Source organism: Ochotona princeps, chromosome 12 (genome assembly GCF_030435755.1).
Source record: "Ochotona princeps isolate mOchPri1 chromosome 12, mOchPri1.hap1, whole genome shotgun sequence".
NCBI lineage: Eukaryota > Metazoa > Chordata > Mammalia > Lagomorpha > Ochotonidae > Ochotona > Ochotona princeps.
Window position 1 is genome coordinate 65,651,470 of NC_080843.1, and position 13,629 is coordinate 65,665,098.

At 45.2% G+C, this 13,629-nt stretch overlaps 1 protein-coding gene across 1 annotated transcript in view; it reads right to left on the bottom strand.

Annotated features, from left to right (window-relative positions):
* The window catches only part of TNFRSF19 (TNF receptor superfamily member 19), a 71,303-nt gene that overhangs the window by 35,083 nt on the left and 22,591 nt on the right, over window positions 1-13,629 (bottom strand). Inside the window, exon 4 of the mRNA XM_012926745.2 lies at window positions 6,322-6,407. Coding sequence (XP_012782199.2) covers window positions 6,322-6,407 — 86 coding nt within the window. The remainder of the gene's footprint in view (window positions 1-6,321; window positions 6,408-13,629) is intronic.

The window sequence follows — 13,629 nt, forward strand, 5'->3', positions numbered from 1 at the left end:
GGGAACTATTCGTGAGCTTATCTTTTTTTTTTTTCATACTAAACTTTAACAATTCTCTTTAATGAGCAAATATTTCTTTGGAAAGCTCATTCTAAAATCACCTGCATGGGTTATTTAGAATGCATTTTAGACTTCCCTTGGAAAATAATCATTTCTCTAAAAAAAAAAAAAAAAGTGCCTTATTACTTCCGGGCCCAGGAACTGTTCACTGTTTGCTGGGATTATTGAGCCATGCAAAATTCCTAAATAATTACGAGTTCACAGAGCTGCACTTGTTGCCCCACAGGGTGACTTATCTGATGGCTTATCTCTTAGAATCACACGGCTTGTTTTACAAAGGCCCTCAAGAAGAAAGCAAACAGCTAGGTTAAACAGACTTAAATAAAGCTGGTGAAAAACACTTTGCATTTTTTCAAGTCCATTTGTTCCAACCACATATTTATCCCAAATTAGGTAAACACAGCTCAGAGAAATCCTACAAAATCTGTCTTTCTTATCAGACCTGAGGCAGGATACAGGTCTAACATTTCTTGTGTATTTGTCTCTATTTCTCTTCAGTGCTTGAAATGGGCGCCCAATATTAGGAACCAAAGACAGAAGAAGAGCGAGGCCTGCAGTTGGGGGAGCTACATAAAGGCTGCCTCTCTCTTATCTGTGACTTACAGGAATATTGCCCATCTGGCCTGGCCTACATGCCCGCTCAATTACTGTCACGGATGAATGCCATTAGCAACTACACCGAGGTTGTGGGTGGGCCAACAACCTAATATCTTTATTCACAAGGATGCAGAGAGTTTATGGGGTGGGACCTGGGGCTTGAGGCTTTGGGAATGGGATAGAGAGGAACGAGGCCAGGCTACGACAGGTCGTCTGCCCCAGGAGTCTGGCCATAGGAGCCCACCAAACAGCAAATGGTCAGAGGGTCTTTTCACCCCGCAGTGAAGGTGAAGAACCAGGAAGACAAACATCAAAGCCAGATGCATCATGCCATTCTAAACACCAAAGCATGCCCCTGGGGGAGGGCCGAGGGGTGGAGACAGGTGGGGTCATCAGGGCAGGCCAACAGATGCAGGCATAGCCACCTCTGAGTTTAACTGGAGGAGGGCAGGGATCACATGACTGCATCCCTGTGCCTGGAGTTCTATGCGAGGTCTACAGACAGGGGTATTATTACCTTGTGAAGAGCACTTCAAAGGAAGGAAATGATTTGCCCAAGGCAGAGTCAAGATGGGAACCCAAGTCATCAGGCCCTGAGCTGTGTTCAGCCTCACTCCACTGCCTCTCACAGATACTATAATTTTCAAAACTGCTCCCAGGTTGCTCCAGTCTAGACAGTCAAGAAGATAAAACCTGCTTTTTTGTTTTTTAAAAAAATTATTTAAAAAAATATTCGTTCATCATTTATTTATTTTTTAAAAATGTGTTCATTTATTTGAAAGAGTTACAGAGAGAGAAGGAGAGGCAGAGATCTCACATCCACTGGGTCACTTCTCAAATGTCTACACTAGCTAGGGTTGGGCCGAGCCGAAGCCAGGAGCTCAGACCTTGATTCGGTTCTCTCACCTGGGTGGCAGGGATGCATGGCCTTGCGCCATCCCCTGCTGTCCCCAGGTGTGCAATGGAAGGAAGCTTGAATCAGAAGTGGCACTGGGACTTGAACCTAGGCATTCTCTTAGAGGATACGGTGTACGGAGTGGCAGCTTAACTGCTACCCTAGGGCTAGAATGTGCCACAATAGGTCAAGTTGCCACCTAAGAGAGCCGGTTTGAGTCCCAGCTGCTCCACTCATGATCTAGCTTCCAGGTAACATGCCTGGGAGAGCAACAGAAGATGGGTCAGGTGCTTGGGCATCTGCTACCTGTGTGAGATCCAAAGGAGATTCTGGGCTCTTGGCTTTGTGTTCTGCTTTTCCAAGAACTAAATCTTCCAAAAATAAATAAAGGAAGCGTGTTCTATTAAATGTTCACCCCACTTTCTCATTAATTTTGAGATCACTTTATGAAGAACACGAAGCTTTGCAAAGACAGTCACTTCCATGTAAGCATTCTTGATTGCATATTTAAACATCTGAGAACTCCTGTGTTCTCTGCAGGTTGAATTTTCCTCCACATTCCCTACGTCCTTTCCTGCTTAGTGGAGCAGTCTGCACGAAGTGCTAAGGTCATTGCTCTTCTCTGAGCATCTGTCTTGGCTAAACGCCACAGCTCCTGGGCAGTCGCTCATGTTGTCCTCAAGACAACAGCTCCCCCCAACACTGGGAGGCACTTGATGTCCTGCAGGCCACAAGGAGCAAAGAAAGGAGCCAACAGATTAGAGACCCTGCTGGCTGCCAGAGTGAGTGGCAAGCAGAGTCTTGGGCTGGGCCAGACTGAAGCCAGGAACCCAGAGCTCCATCTGGGCTCTGCCACATGGGTAGGAGGGGCCCAAGTACTTGAAGGGCCATCTCTGCTATGTTCCCAGGCACATCAACGGGGGGCTGTGATGCTGCTGTTGCAGGCAGCAGCTTAACTCACTGTGCCAAAATGCTTGGTCCCTTGGCCAGCGCTTCAGACCATGGCTCAGAAGCCACCATCTAGGAAAGCATCCTGGATGCCCCAAGTCATACACTGTCCTTTATGTATTGTTAGAGCACCAAGAGCCTGCCAGGCATGGAGTGGTCGTTGCCATATCTGGCAGTGGGTGATGTATGTAAATACTGCATAATTTGGAGTCACTGTGTAACACCTTCCAAACTAGACTGCAAGTTGCATGAGGACAAACATGGGAGTCAGTCTCTGCTGCATGTGTGCCCATGCAGAGCAGTTGCTGCTTCGTAACGGGGCTCCTAAAGTTCCAACAAACGCATGAACAAGTGCTGACACCACTGAAGGCTCACACACACACACACACACACACACACACACACACACACACGTCTAGCTCACAATCCACCTTGGCTACACGGTGCCTGTGGCACCCAGCTTAGTAGCCTATTCAGCACACTCCTGCACTGAAGACAAGAGGCCACTGCCACCAGATGCTGTTGATGTACCTAAATATACAAAAGGGACGGTGGAAATACCAGGTGATAGGAAATTTTCAGCTTCCGTATAATCTTCTGGGACAATGTCATTGACACAGCCTATTATTGACCAAAATGCCCCAATGTAGTTCCTGAGAACAAAACGCCCGGCCTACTTAAGGTAAATGATACAGGCCTGCCTTGCAGGTGGATGGTATTGAAACTAGGCCTATCTGATTTTCTTCTCAAATGGACAGGGACGCACAGAGCAAGGCACCCAGTTGCCTGAGTGTAGGGGAGAACTCGGAAGGCAAACAGCTCTGTAGACCAGGAGCAGGTGTGTAGCACTCTCCCTGCTGCAGAGGGGCTCTGTGCCCCTGGCACCCTCTAGCTCTCGTGGAGCCCCAGCGATGGATTCTGCCTTGCCTATTTTTTTGTTTTTAAAGATGGATTGATTGATTGATCTGAAAGGCAGAGTGACGCAAAGAGAAAGAGAGAGAGACACAAAGAGAGGTTTTCCATGTGCAGGTTCACTTTCCAAATGCCTGCACAGACATATCTGGGACAGGTGGAAGCCTGGAGCCTGGAACTCCATCCAGGTCTCCCACAGCGGCCAGCTGGGGGACCACGTACCTCGCCACCATCTACTGCTTTCCCAGGTGCATTGCTGCAGAGCTGGATGGGAAGCCAGGCAGCAGGGACTCAAGCTGGCGCTCCTAACGCCTGCCCATCCGGGGTCTTTGAGACAAAGCACGCTCCCGGAGGAAGCTGGAAAGGTGTCACTTTCTCATCACTCAGAGTCTAAATGGGGCAGGAACTCTCCATGCAGGAAAACCCACCAAAGAAGCAGCTCTTTGTGGGTGAGTTATAAAGCCCCAAGCAGAAGAAATGAAAACACAAGGCGCCTTGCATAATTTCCTCCAAAGACTTCAAGATCGCTTTTGAGGGGATTAGCTGTATCCTGGAACCATTCCCAAGCATGGTGCCAAAGACAGCAAGCCGCCTTTGACAGAGATAAGGGTTAATGCTCCCAGGGACCTCCAGACGATCTTGCTTTAAGAGATGAAAGGCTCTTAGCTGTGCACACTGCACGGCTGGCTTGGACAAAGTAGGTTGTTTTCCACTAAGACCCACGCAAGGAGCAATATATTTATATAGACGTAAACAAAACCAATTGATTTTTCCCCCAAACTGTGACTGATTGAGGGCTTCTTAAGACTTGGAAATTTTCAAGTAAACTTAGAGTTAGAGGCTCACTTGTGAGGTTTACCAGAACTCCAGAAAAGGCAGAAAAATTCCAATGCCTCAGACTTCTGACTAGATGGCATTACACTGAAATGCAATAAAGGGGAAAACTCCTAAGAGTTGCTCTAAACTGAACAATATCAGTTTCTTGATTATATGTCCACAGGGTCATCTAGGAGGAAATATGTTATCTTTGAAAGGTTTACTTACTCTAATTCAAAGGCAGTGCGTCAAAGAAGGAGGGAGAGACAGAGAGAGATCTTCCATCTGCTGGTTCACTCCCTGACTACTAATAATGCCCAGGGACTGGCTGGGATTGGAACTGGGAGCTGAGAAGTTACTTCAGATCCCCCAGCCACTCCAGCCAACACCTGTTGCTCCCTATGGATGGTACTGGGAGGGAGCTGGTACAGGGAGTGGAACCAAGGCTGTGACATGGGATAAGGATGCATTCCCTGGCATCTTCACTGTTAGGCACGTTACCGTATCTGGGCTTCTTGACACACGAGCACTGTGCTGAGCCATGGGCAGGACCAAGTCACTGTGATACAGCAGGTAAAAAGACAAGACTTCTCTGAGCTGGGCGACAGCATCAAGAGGCTCTTTCAACGCTCCTCCTATGTAAACTTTTTGAGCTCTCATTAGATGACCAATGTGAAAGCAAATAACACAAGAGGATTAACACCTGGGACAGAGAATAGCTTGGTTTTTCTTAAAGAGACAGTACAGCAATTGCCACCCTTATCTGTAAGGCACAGATTCCAGGACTCTCAGTGGATGTGTCGATCCTATAGATGCTACCTTTTTTCCCTGTACACACAAGCATATGATAAAGTTTAATGTATCAGTGCATCGCAGCAAGAGATGAACAGTAGCTAATAAAGTAGAGAATAGTTATAACATGAAATACATGTTACATGAATGTGATCTTTCTTTTTCAAAATATCCATTGAATATTTTTGCATTGTGCTTGCACACAGACAATTGAAGCTGCAACAAGCAAAGCCATGGATCAGAGTGTACCACTGTCACATGTGGTGAAAAGAGTGTGGTATTTGAAGTTAGGAAACCTGGGTTTGAAGACTGTGAGTGTTCTCACTACCTTTGGGTTGACACTAGGATTCTGAGAAAAGAAACCGAAACGGGTGAGTCAGGTACCTGGATTGCTAGACTGTGAGACACGGCAAGTGTTCAACATCACGCTCATTAATAGCATGGGTTACTGGAGATGTGTTTATATGTTAGAAATGTAAGAGTCATTATCCATTTCCTGTAAAAGTTGTGAAGGGTTTTCCAAGTTTTTGGCTCTGCTGTCATTTCAAGTGAGGAATGGCAGCCAGGATATTTCGGTGTTGGAAGCCTTGCGGTAGCTCAGATGAGCACACACAGAGCAGACAGAGCCCTCAGCGTGACTACTGTCTGAGCTACCACCTGCAGATCTCAGAGGTGAGGTTAGTATAAACAGAGGGAGATGTTCCTCTTCTCCTATTCAAAATCAACACAAACATGTAAGAAATGCCTTCAGTTTGTGGAAAGTATATGGTTCAAAGGAGTAGCTTGCTAGGCAATGCTCAAATAGCGAGGAAAGGGCAAGGACCCAGATGGGTCCCCAGCATGCAATGAGAAAAATGAAGGCCTGGATAAAGTGACCTGAGATTCTAGTAACTGACACGCTACTGGGGGAGAGGCTCTCTCAGCAAGCAGATCACCACATGACCTTGTCTGCGGACTCAGAAGGGAGAATGCAGGACTTTACAGGTCTCGATACAAAGACATTGTCCATCAGGGTCTGTAGCCAGGCATCTGCATTGCCTGTCTGATAGGGCAGATGTGAACGGGGCACAAGGGCAGCAAAATGTCTGTATTTCACTTGGTGATTCCAGTCAACAGAGCGTTTGCTGATGCAGCATACAGCCAGGGGCTTAACGTCCTGCTGGAAACCTTGGGGAAGGACTGTACACCACAAGCCCCACTGTTGTCCTGGGTTTTGCTCCCTTTGCCAAATGCACAAGGCTCTAACAAATGAAGGCTTTTACAAGGGCAGCTTCCCTCTGACCCATTTTCATTGGACTCACAGTGTGGCTCATAAGGAGGTGGAGGGTCCCCACAAGGCACACATTCCATGTCTTGAAATCCAACCAGTTTAGTCTTCCTGTAAAACCTAGAAAAGAAAATAATCCTTGTTAGCTCTTACATCTATGTCACTGTCCTGCAGCGATGGACTTGGTGCACGGAGCCGATAATAACACGCATAGACTACTGACTGATGATCAATAGCCGAAATTTATTAGGGGCAACAGACTTTATACACTGAGGGTCATATAGGATTAGGGTGGAGGTATTGAGCTCATCAACAAACCCATCAACTGTGTCTATGTTTTTGTTTGGAACTCCTTTTGTCTTGTATATTCCACCAAGGGTTCTCATACACATATTTTCCACTCAATTGTTCTTACACAAATTATATCCCATCAGGTGTACAAAAGGTAGCCATTCAGTTGTTCTCATGAAATATTATCTAATCAACTGTAATCCTGTGCTCGCTGACCTTCTAGGGTTACAATGTCCTCCTACACATCTAAGCACACAATTTCAGCCAGTGAGACTACGGCATAATCACAAGGTGGCTCTTTTACCAGTTCCACAACTTAAAACAAACATGAAAGGTATGTGAAGGCTTCAATAGAATAGCATCTGAGGCAGATATACCCTTGGAGAGTCCACCTGAGTAGGCAGAGAACACTGAAGAAATATCAATTCCACTAAACATCACATTGCAGATTTTTCTCTGCCCACCCTTTTTCCTGCTTTTGGGACACTCATGAGGAAATATGAAACCAATGGCTTTTGACATGTCTATGGTAACTTAAACGAACAATAACCTTAAAATATGCTACTTACTAACATTGAAGTGTGCAGGTATCAAAAAAAAAAAAAATAAAAAGCCAGAAAACCAGTAAAACGCCGGACATACTCATGTATGCCTGACATGGAGATGCCTTTTAAAGCAAGACAAGAAATCTAGGAGCCAGAGTGAAAGAGATGAGCAGCTTTGACAACCCCTGCCACCTCCCCACACTCATAAAGATTCCAAACACATCTGAGCAGCAAAACAAATTAATAAGGCGCCATCAGCAGCTAATGAGCAGAATAAAACTGAAAAATTGGTCCAATTATAATATTATCTATAATTTAAGTCTAAAACTTGAAAATCATTATGGTGAAAGCACACACCACAAGCTGAAAAACAGGCAAAGAGCATTCATTTTCAAAAGAACGTTGCATCACTTCAAGTTTTCCCAATTAAAGCTAGAAAGCATGAGGTTATTACGGAGTTTAAAAACTTTAAAGGGTTTAACTTCATTACTAATCAAGCACATGCAAGTTGAAGCAAAATGTGCACTTTTGACATACAAAAATGGAAGAAGTATTGATGTGAGCGTAGGCCAGGAGCGCAGGCATGCGTTTCCAGCTGGAACATAAACAGCTACTTGGAGTAGTACGTGCATTATCAGACCCAAAAACATGGTTGACTTTTCTTAATCCAGAAATTTCACTTTTAGAAATTTATTTTAAAGTAACAGCCAATCAAGTAAGGCTGGATGTGTCAGACTACAACGGCAGTCCTGCCTGCAAAACAAAGTCAGCCAGGCCCAATCCTAAGATCCACCAAGAGAAATCACCCACCTTGGTAGACTATAGGAAGTGAAACACAAGGTGGCCTTTAGCAAGTTGAGGTGGTTCTACCATGTTTAGGTTAACAAAATATTCAGCGTAAAAAAGAGGTCTAGATTATATAATTCTGTATTGTGCCCTCAAACCCTACTACGGACTCTTAATTATCGATGTGGACAAAAAATCTTTATGTGTATATGTTAGCGCTGAAAATGTTTCAAAGAACATTATATCCACATTGCTATGACAAAGACTAATTACTGGAGGGTGGTTGATGTAATTCTCTTGTGGAGATGAGCACCCCAAATCTGCATCATCTATGGTTCAGGCAAAAGTTGCATTTGAAGCTAGGCAGGATATTTCAAATACCCGCATACGTTCCGCAATCGCTCAATGTTCTCCTCCCATTTGACTAGGAAAATCTGCCCAAATGATAAATAACGCAGTGACTTTCCGGAAGAGTTTTATAAAGACTATTCATTTTGGAACTCATGAAACCAAAACGAAACATCCAGTGAGAGAACTTAAATTTGCTCATTCGAAAACACTTTTTTTTTTTATTGGAAAATCAGATATACAGAGAGAATGGGAGACAGGAAGATCTTCCATCCGCCGATTCACTCGCCAAGTAGCTGCAACAGCTGGAGCTGAGCCAACCCGAAGCCAGGAACAAGGAACTTCTTCTGGGTCTCCCACATGGGTGCAGGGTCCCAAGACTTTGGGCCGTCCTTGACTGCTTTCCCAGGCCACAAGCAGGGCGCTGGATGGGAAGTGGAACAGCCAGGATATGAGCCAGTGCCCATAGAAGATCCTGGTGCATGTAAGGGGAGGACTTTAGCCACTAGGCTACCGTGCTGGACCCTGAAAACACATTATAAAATTATACTAATAAAAACAGTGTAGTGTTGGCATAAAGATGGATAAAGAAATCAATGAATTTAAAATGAGATTCCAGAAATAAATTCTTGTACACATGGTAAATGATTTTTATCAAGGGTTCCATGACCACTCAATGGGGAGATGACAGCTTCTTCAAGAAATGGTATTGATGAAGTTGAACACCTACATGCAAAAGAATAAATCTGGGGCCTGGTGCAATGGATCAACTAGCTAATTTTCCCCCTTAAAGTGCCAGGATGCTATATGGGTTCAGGACTTGGCCGCTTTACTTCCCATCCAGCTCCCTGCTTGTGGCCTGGGAAAGCAGTCGAGGACGGCTGAAAGCTTTGGGACCCTGCACCCATGTGGGAGACCTGGGAGAAGCTCCTGGCTCCTGGTTCAATTTCAGCTCAGTTCTGGCCATCACAGCCATTTGGGAGTGAACCAGTAGATGAAAATTTTTCTCTTGTTCTGCCCTTCTCTCTGCATATCTGCCTACCCAATAAAAATACGTAAATCTCTAAATGTCTAGGGCATGACACCAAATGCAAAGTCAACAAAAGCAAAATCTGATAAATGGGAATGTATCAAAATAAAATTCCCTTGTGCAACAAAGCACAAATTAGCCGTGAAAAAACAGCATATGGAAGTGGAATCCAGAATCTACGAAGGACTCTTACAACAAAATAGATCCGGTGAAAAATTTGGAAACAATTGGCACAGACATTTCTCTGAAGATGACACCCTTAGGACCAGCACCCACATGAAAGGATGCTCAGGGGAAATCAGTTCGTCTGGTGGTTAAGCCACCAGTCAGGAAGCCCACTTCTCCCATTGGAATGCTTGGCTTGATTCCTGGTACCAGCCCCTGGATGTCACTTCCACTAATGCAGACCCTGGCACGCAGGGGTGATGGCTCAAGTGACCGACTGTGACGTAGGAGACCTGAGTCGAGTTTCTGGCTCCTGCCTTCCTTCCAGTCTGGGGATGCCACAGTGGGTATTTCAGAAGTAAACCAAACAAGAGGTGTTCTTCCTCTCTCAAGTAACTGAAAATGTCAAGGTAAATAAATACACGACAATCTTCTTTCTAAGAAGCAAGGATGCTCCACACCACTAGCCATTAGGGAACTGCGATTAAAACCATGGGGAGGTACAACTTCACACACTATGAGGTTGACTAGTACCTGACAAACAACACAGGAAACCCCAGCTGGAAAGCAGCCAGTGTTAGAGAGGCTGCAAAGGAGCTGGGAGGCGTTGTGCAAGGCGGCCATTGCCATGAAAACAGTATTTCCACAAATCTTCAAACACAGGACTATCCTTCGATCCAGCAACCCTGTTTCTGGATACACACTCAGAAGTATTCAAGGCTGGGTTCTGAAAAGCTATATGCACATTCATGGTCATCGTACCATTACAACAACAAGGAGGTAGGAGAAACCCAAACATCCACTCATTAATGGTTCCATAAACTACCTGAAATCTATGCATGCAGCGGAACACTATTAAACCTTAAAAAGGAAATTGGCATGTTGAATGCTACAACATGGATAAACCTTGAGAATATTACTACTAGGGGAACAAGCCAGGCACAGAAAGATCTACCCAGTATGATTCCATTTTCTATGAGCTAGTTAGAGCCTCAAATCCGGAGAAACAAAGTAGAAGAGAGGTTACTAGGCTTAGGGAGATGGGGAAGCAGGGAGTTACTTAACAGAGCAGCAGTTTGGGAAGATGAAAAAAAAAAATGGAGATAATTTTGCATGCACCTCAGATGACTAGATAGTACACTTGAAAATGGTAACCATGGGAGGCCAGTGTTGTGGTGCAGTGGTTAAGCCACAGTCTGGGACACAGGCATCCCGTATGTGAGGGCTGGTGGGATCCCAGCAGCTCTGCTTCGCCAGTGTACCTGAAAAGATAGCAGGTGATGACCCCCACATACTCAGGCCTCTGGCACCCCTGTGGGAGGCCTGGATGGAGTTCCTGGCACCTGGGATGGCCTAGGTCCATTTGAGGGCTAAACCAGAAGATGAGATTCCTCTCATTCTGTCACCGCTTTTCAAATAAATCTTTTTTTTTTTTTTTTAAATTAAGATGGTAAGTTGTACGTGTGTTTTTATTATAACATGCAGCAAAATCACATAACCATAAAAGCAAGCTTTATGTAAGATGTAGCATATGCACACTGATATTTTTATTCGTTTAGCTAGAACTGTTGCCATATAAGTTGATTAAATTTTGACAATGTCTAAGATGGTTTCTTACAGATTAATAACTCATTCTGTGTAAAAAGAAGTGTAGCTGCCCAATATTTTTAGTAACAAATACTGAAGCTATAGAAAGAAATCCATCCAAACATTTTTATAGAAAGGGGCTGTGACATATTAGAAATAAGAGTAGATAAAAGTTCCACATTTTTAAAATAAACAATTCTACCAGTGATGGAACCGTTTGGGGTCAGAGCTCTCCTGGACAATCAGATGAAACATACTTGCCAAGAATACATTTCCTGAGGTTCAAAGAGTTGAAGCAGCAACATACAAGTGAGGCTGGAGGGAGCGAGTAAACCAGGGAGTGTTTGCAATGACCAGAAAAACGAGTCACTGCAAGTAAGGAGGAGGTTGCTAGGGTAACGCCTCCCATCATCTCACAGGGAGATGAGAAGCTCCTGGAGGCTGTGCCCGCAGTTGCCCCTGGCCACATGAAGGGCATGCCAAGGCTTCTAGAACCCACATGACTCCCTTCTGGATTCCAGGGGCTCGGTGGTGGGGGCGGTGGGGGGGTGAACAGAGCCTCTGATGCTGATAACTACTGCAACTTTTCAAAATTAGCAACTGACTCACTTTTCCCTCTCAGTTCAAAGTGAGCTTAAGGTCAGAATCTTAAAAGCACAGGATCACTGCTCAATTACCAGTTATGTAACAAAGATGAAAAACATCGGTTTTTCAAAAAAAAAAAAAATTCACTTGAGAAGCAGAGAAATAATAGAAAGTTCCCCGTCTCCCGCCCCAGACTCATTTCCCGAATGCACCTGCCAGCGTTTGCTGGGCTGGGACCAGCGAGGAGCCCAAAACACAAGTGAGATCTCCCACAAGCGCAGCAGGAGCTCTGTCACTTACGCTGTCACAGCTGGAGTCAGGAGCTAGAGCTAGGACTGGAACCCTCGCACTGGGATGCCGGGATGTGGCCATCTTACACTGCTCGGTAACAGGCCTATTTCTCAAGAATGTTGAATCCAAAGCTCACAGTGTTCATGGATGTAGAAATCACTGCTATTGAAGGCTTACTCTGTGTGTGTGTTTAATTTAAAAAGGTTCCCCAGGGAGCAGCACATTGGTTCTAATGATGACTGCCCAATGTTTCACATTGGGGTGCTAAGATTGGTGGTGTGCTTTGATTGCTAGCTCTGGCTCCTGACTCCCACCCGTGTAGACCCTGGGAAACAGTGAGCATGGTTCAAATAATTCCTGCCAGTGATGTGGAAAACCTAGATTGTGTTTTAAGTTCCTAGAGTTGGTCTTGGCCAGCTAACGTGTGGGCATTTGGAAAGTGAACCAGTGACTGGAAAATTCCCCCCACCCAATCTCTCTGGAATAATAGTAATAAATCCCTCCCCAAAAGATAACAAAGCTTGAAGATAAAAGAGTTGGAAATTACAGTTTTGAGTTATGGCTTAAGAAGAGTACATAAAAACACAAAAATTTAGCAACTACCCTGCTTTCTCTTTATTTTAAGCTGCCATGGTTTGGGGGACATAAAAACATTTGGCATTCCCTCATTAGAAAAAAAAATTATACAAATTAAATAAGATGAAGGTCATATGCAAGGCCTGTAATTCAATTGGCTTCTGTGTAGTTCATTGTAAATCTAACTTCTGATTCATAAAGCTAATGTAAAAAGGCAAAAGAAACCCACTGGGTTTTCCTGTAACACCAGTTATTGAAGCAGCATTTAAAGGCAGCTGATAGATGAACAATCTCGTCTCTCATTGGATGAGAAATTTTCAGCCAAACTAAATCCAGACTAATGCTAGTGAGCCTAACAAACACTGGGTGTGTAAGAAAACCTGGTCACCTGGTCATGCACCTTGATTCGCCCAGTCAAGCAGAGAGCATGGCCCGGCTGGCAGCAGTTTTGATCTGCATATTCCAATCACCAGCACATTTTTAGATGCCCATGTGTTAAGACACTGGATGATAAATTTACTCTCTCTATACTCTTGTGGCCTGCTTGGAGCCCACCCAAGGCAAGAGAATGAGAAAGCAGACTGAGCCCATCCAAGCAGCTCTCAGGATCAAGGGGGTTGGCGGGGTTGCGGCGGGTGTGAGCGTGGAGTCGGTGCAGGACACGGAATGGGCAGAGATGATCCTTAAGTCTTGCCCTCAACCCGGGGAGCCTTGGGGGGACTTCCCAGTGACGTCAGATATCGGCTGCCAGCACAGGGATCAGTGGTAGACCTAAGCCACTGTCCCTTCTATTTACAAGCTGGCTGACCCTGGACACGTCACCGATCCACTCTCAGGATCAGGTCCTCCACGTGGGGAAAGAGGACATGCCATTAGTCCTTCCTTTACAAAGCAGTCTTGATGCGTAAACAGACTCATCCGCGTCAAGTGCCCAGCAGGAAATAAATGCTCAATAATGTGATCCGTCATGGTCACCACATCAGTGTCCAGCCAACGCACGCTGGGGCCAGGCTGTTTTTTGAGGGCTGGATGGGGGCAGGGAAGGGAAGAGAGCATACAAGGCCCACGGTTCCTCCTCCAACAGCATTCACGCAAGTCCTTGCGGGCCCTCGCACCTGCTCCGCTGCAATCCTGGCCG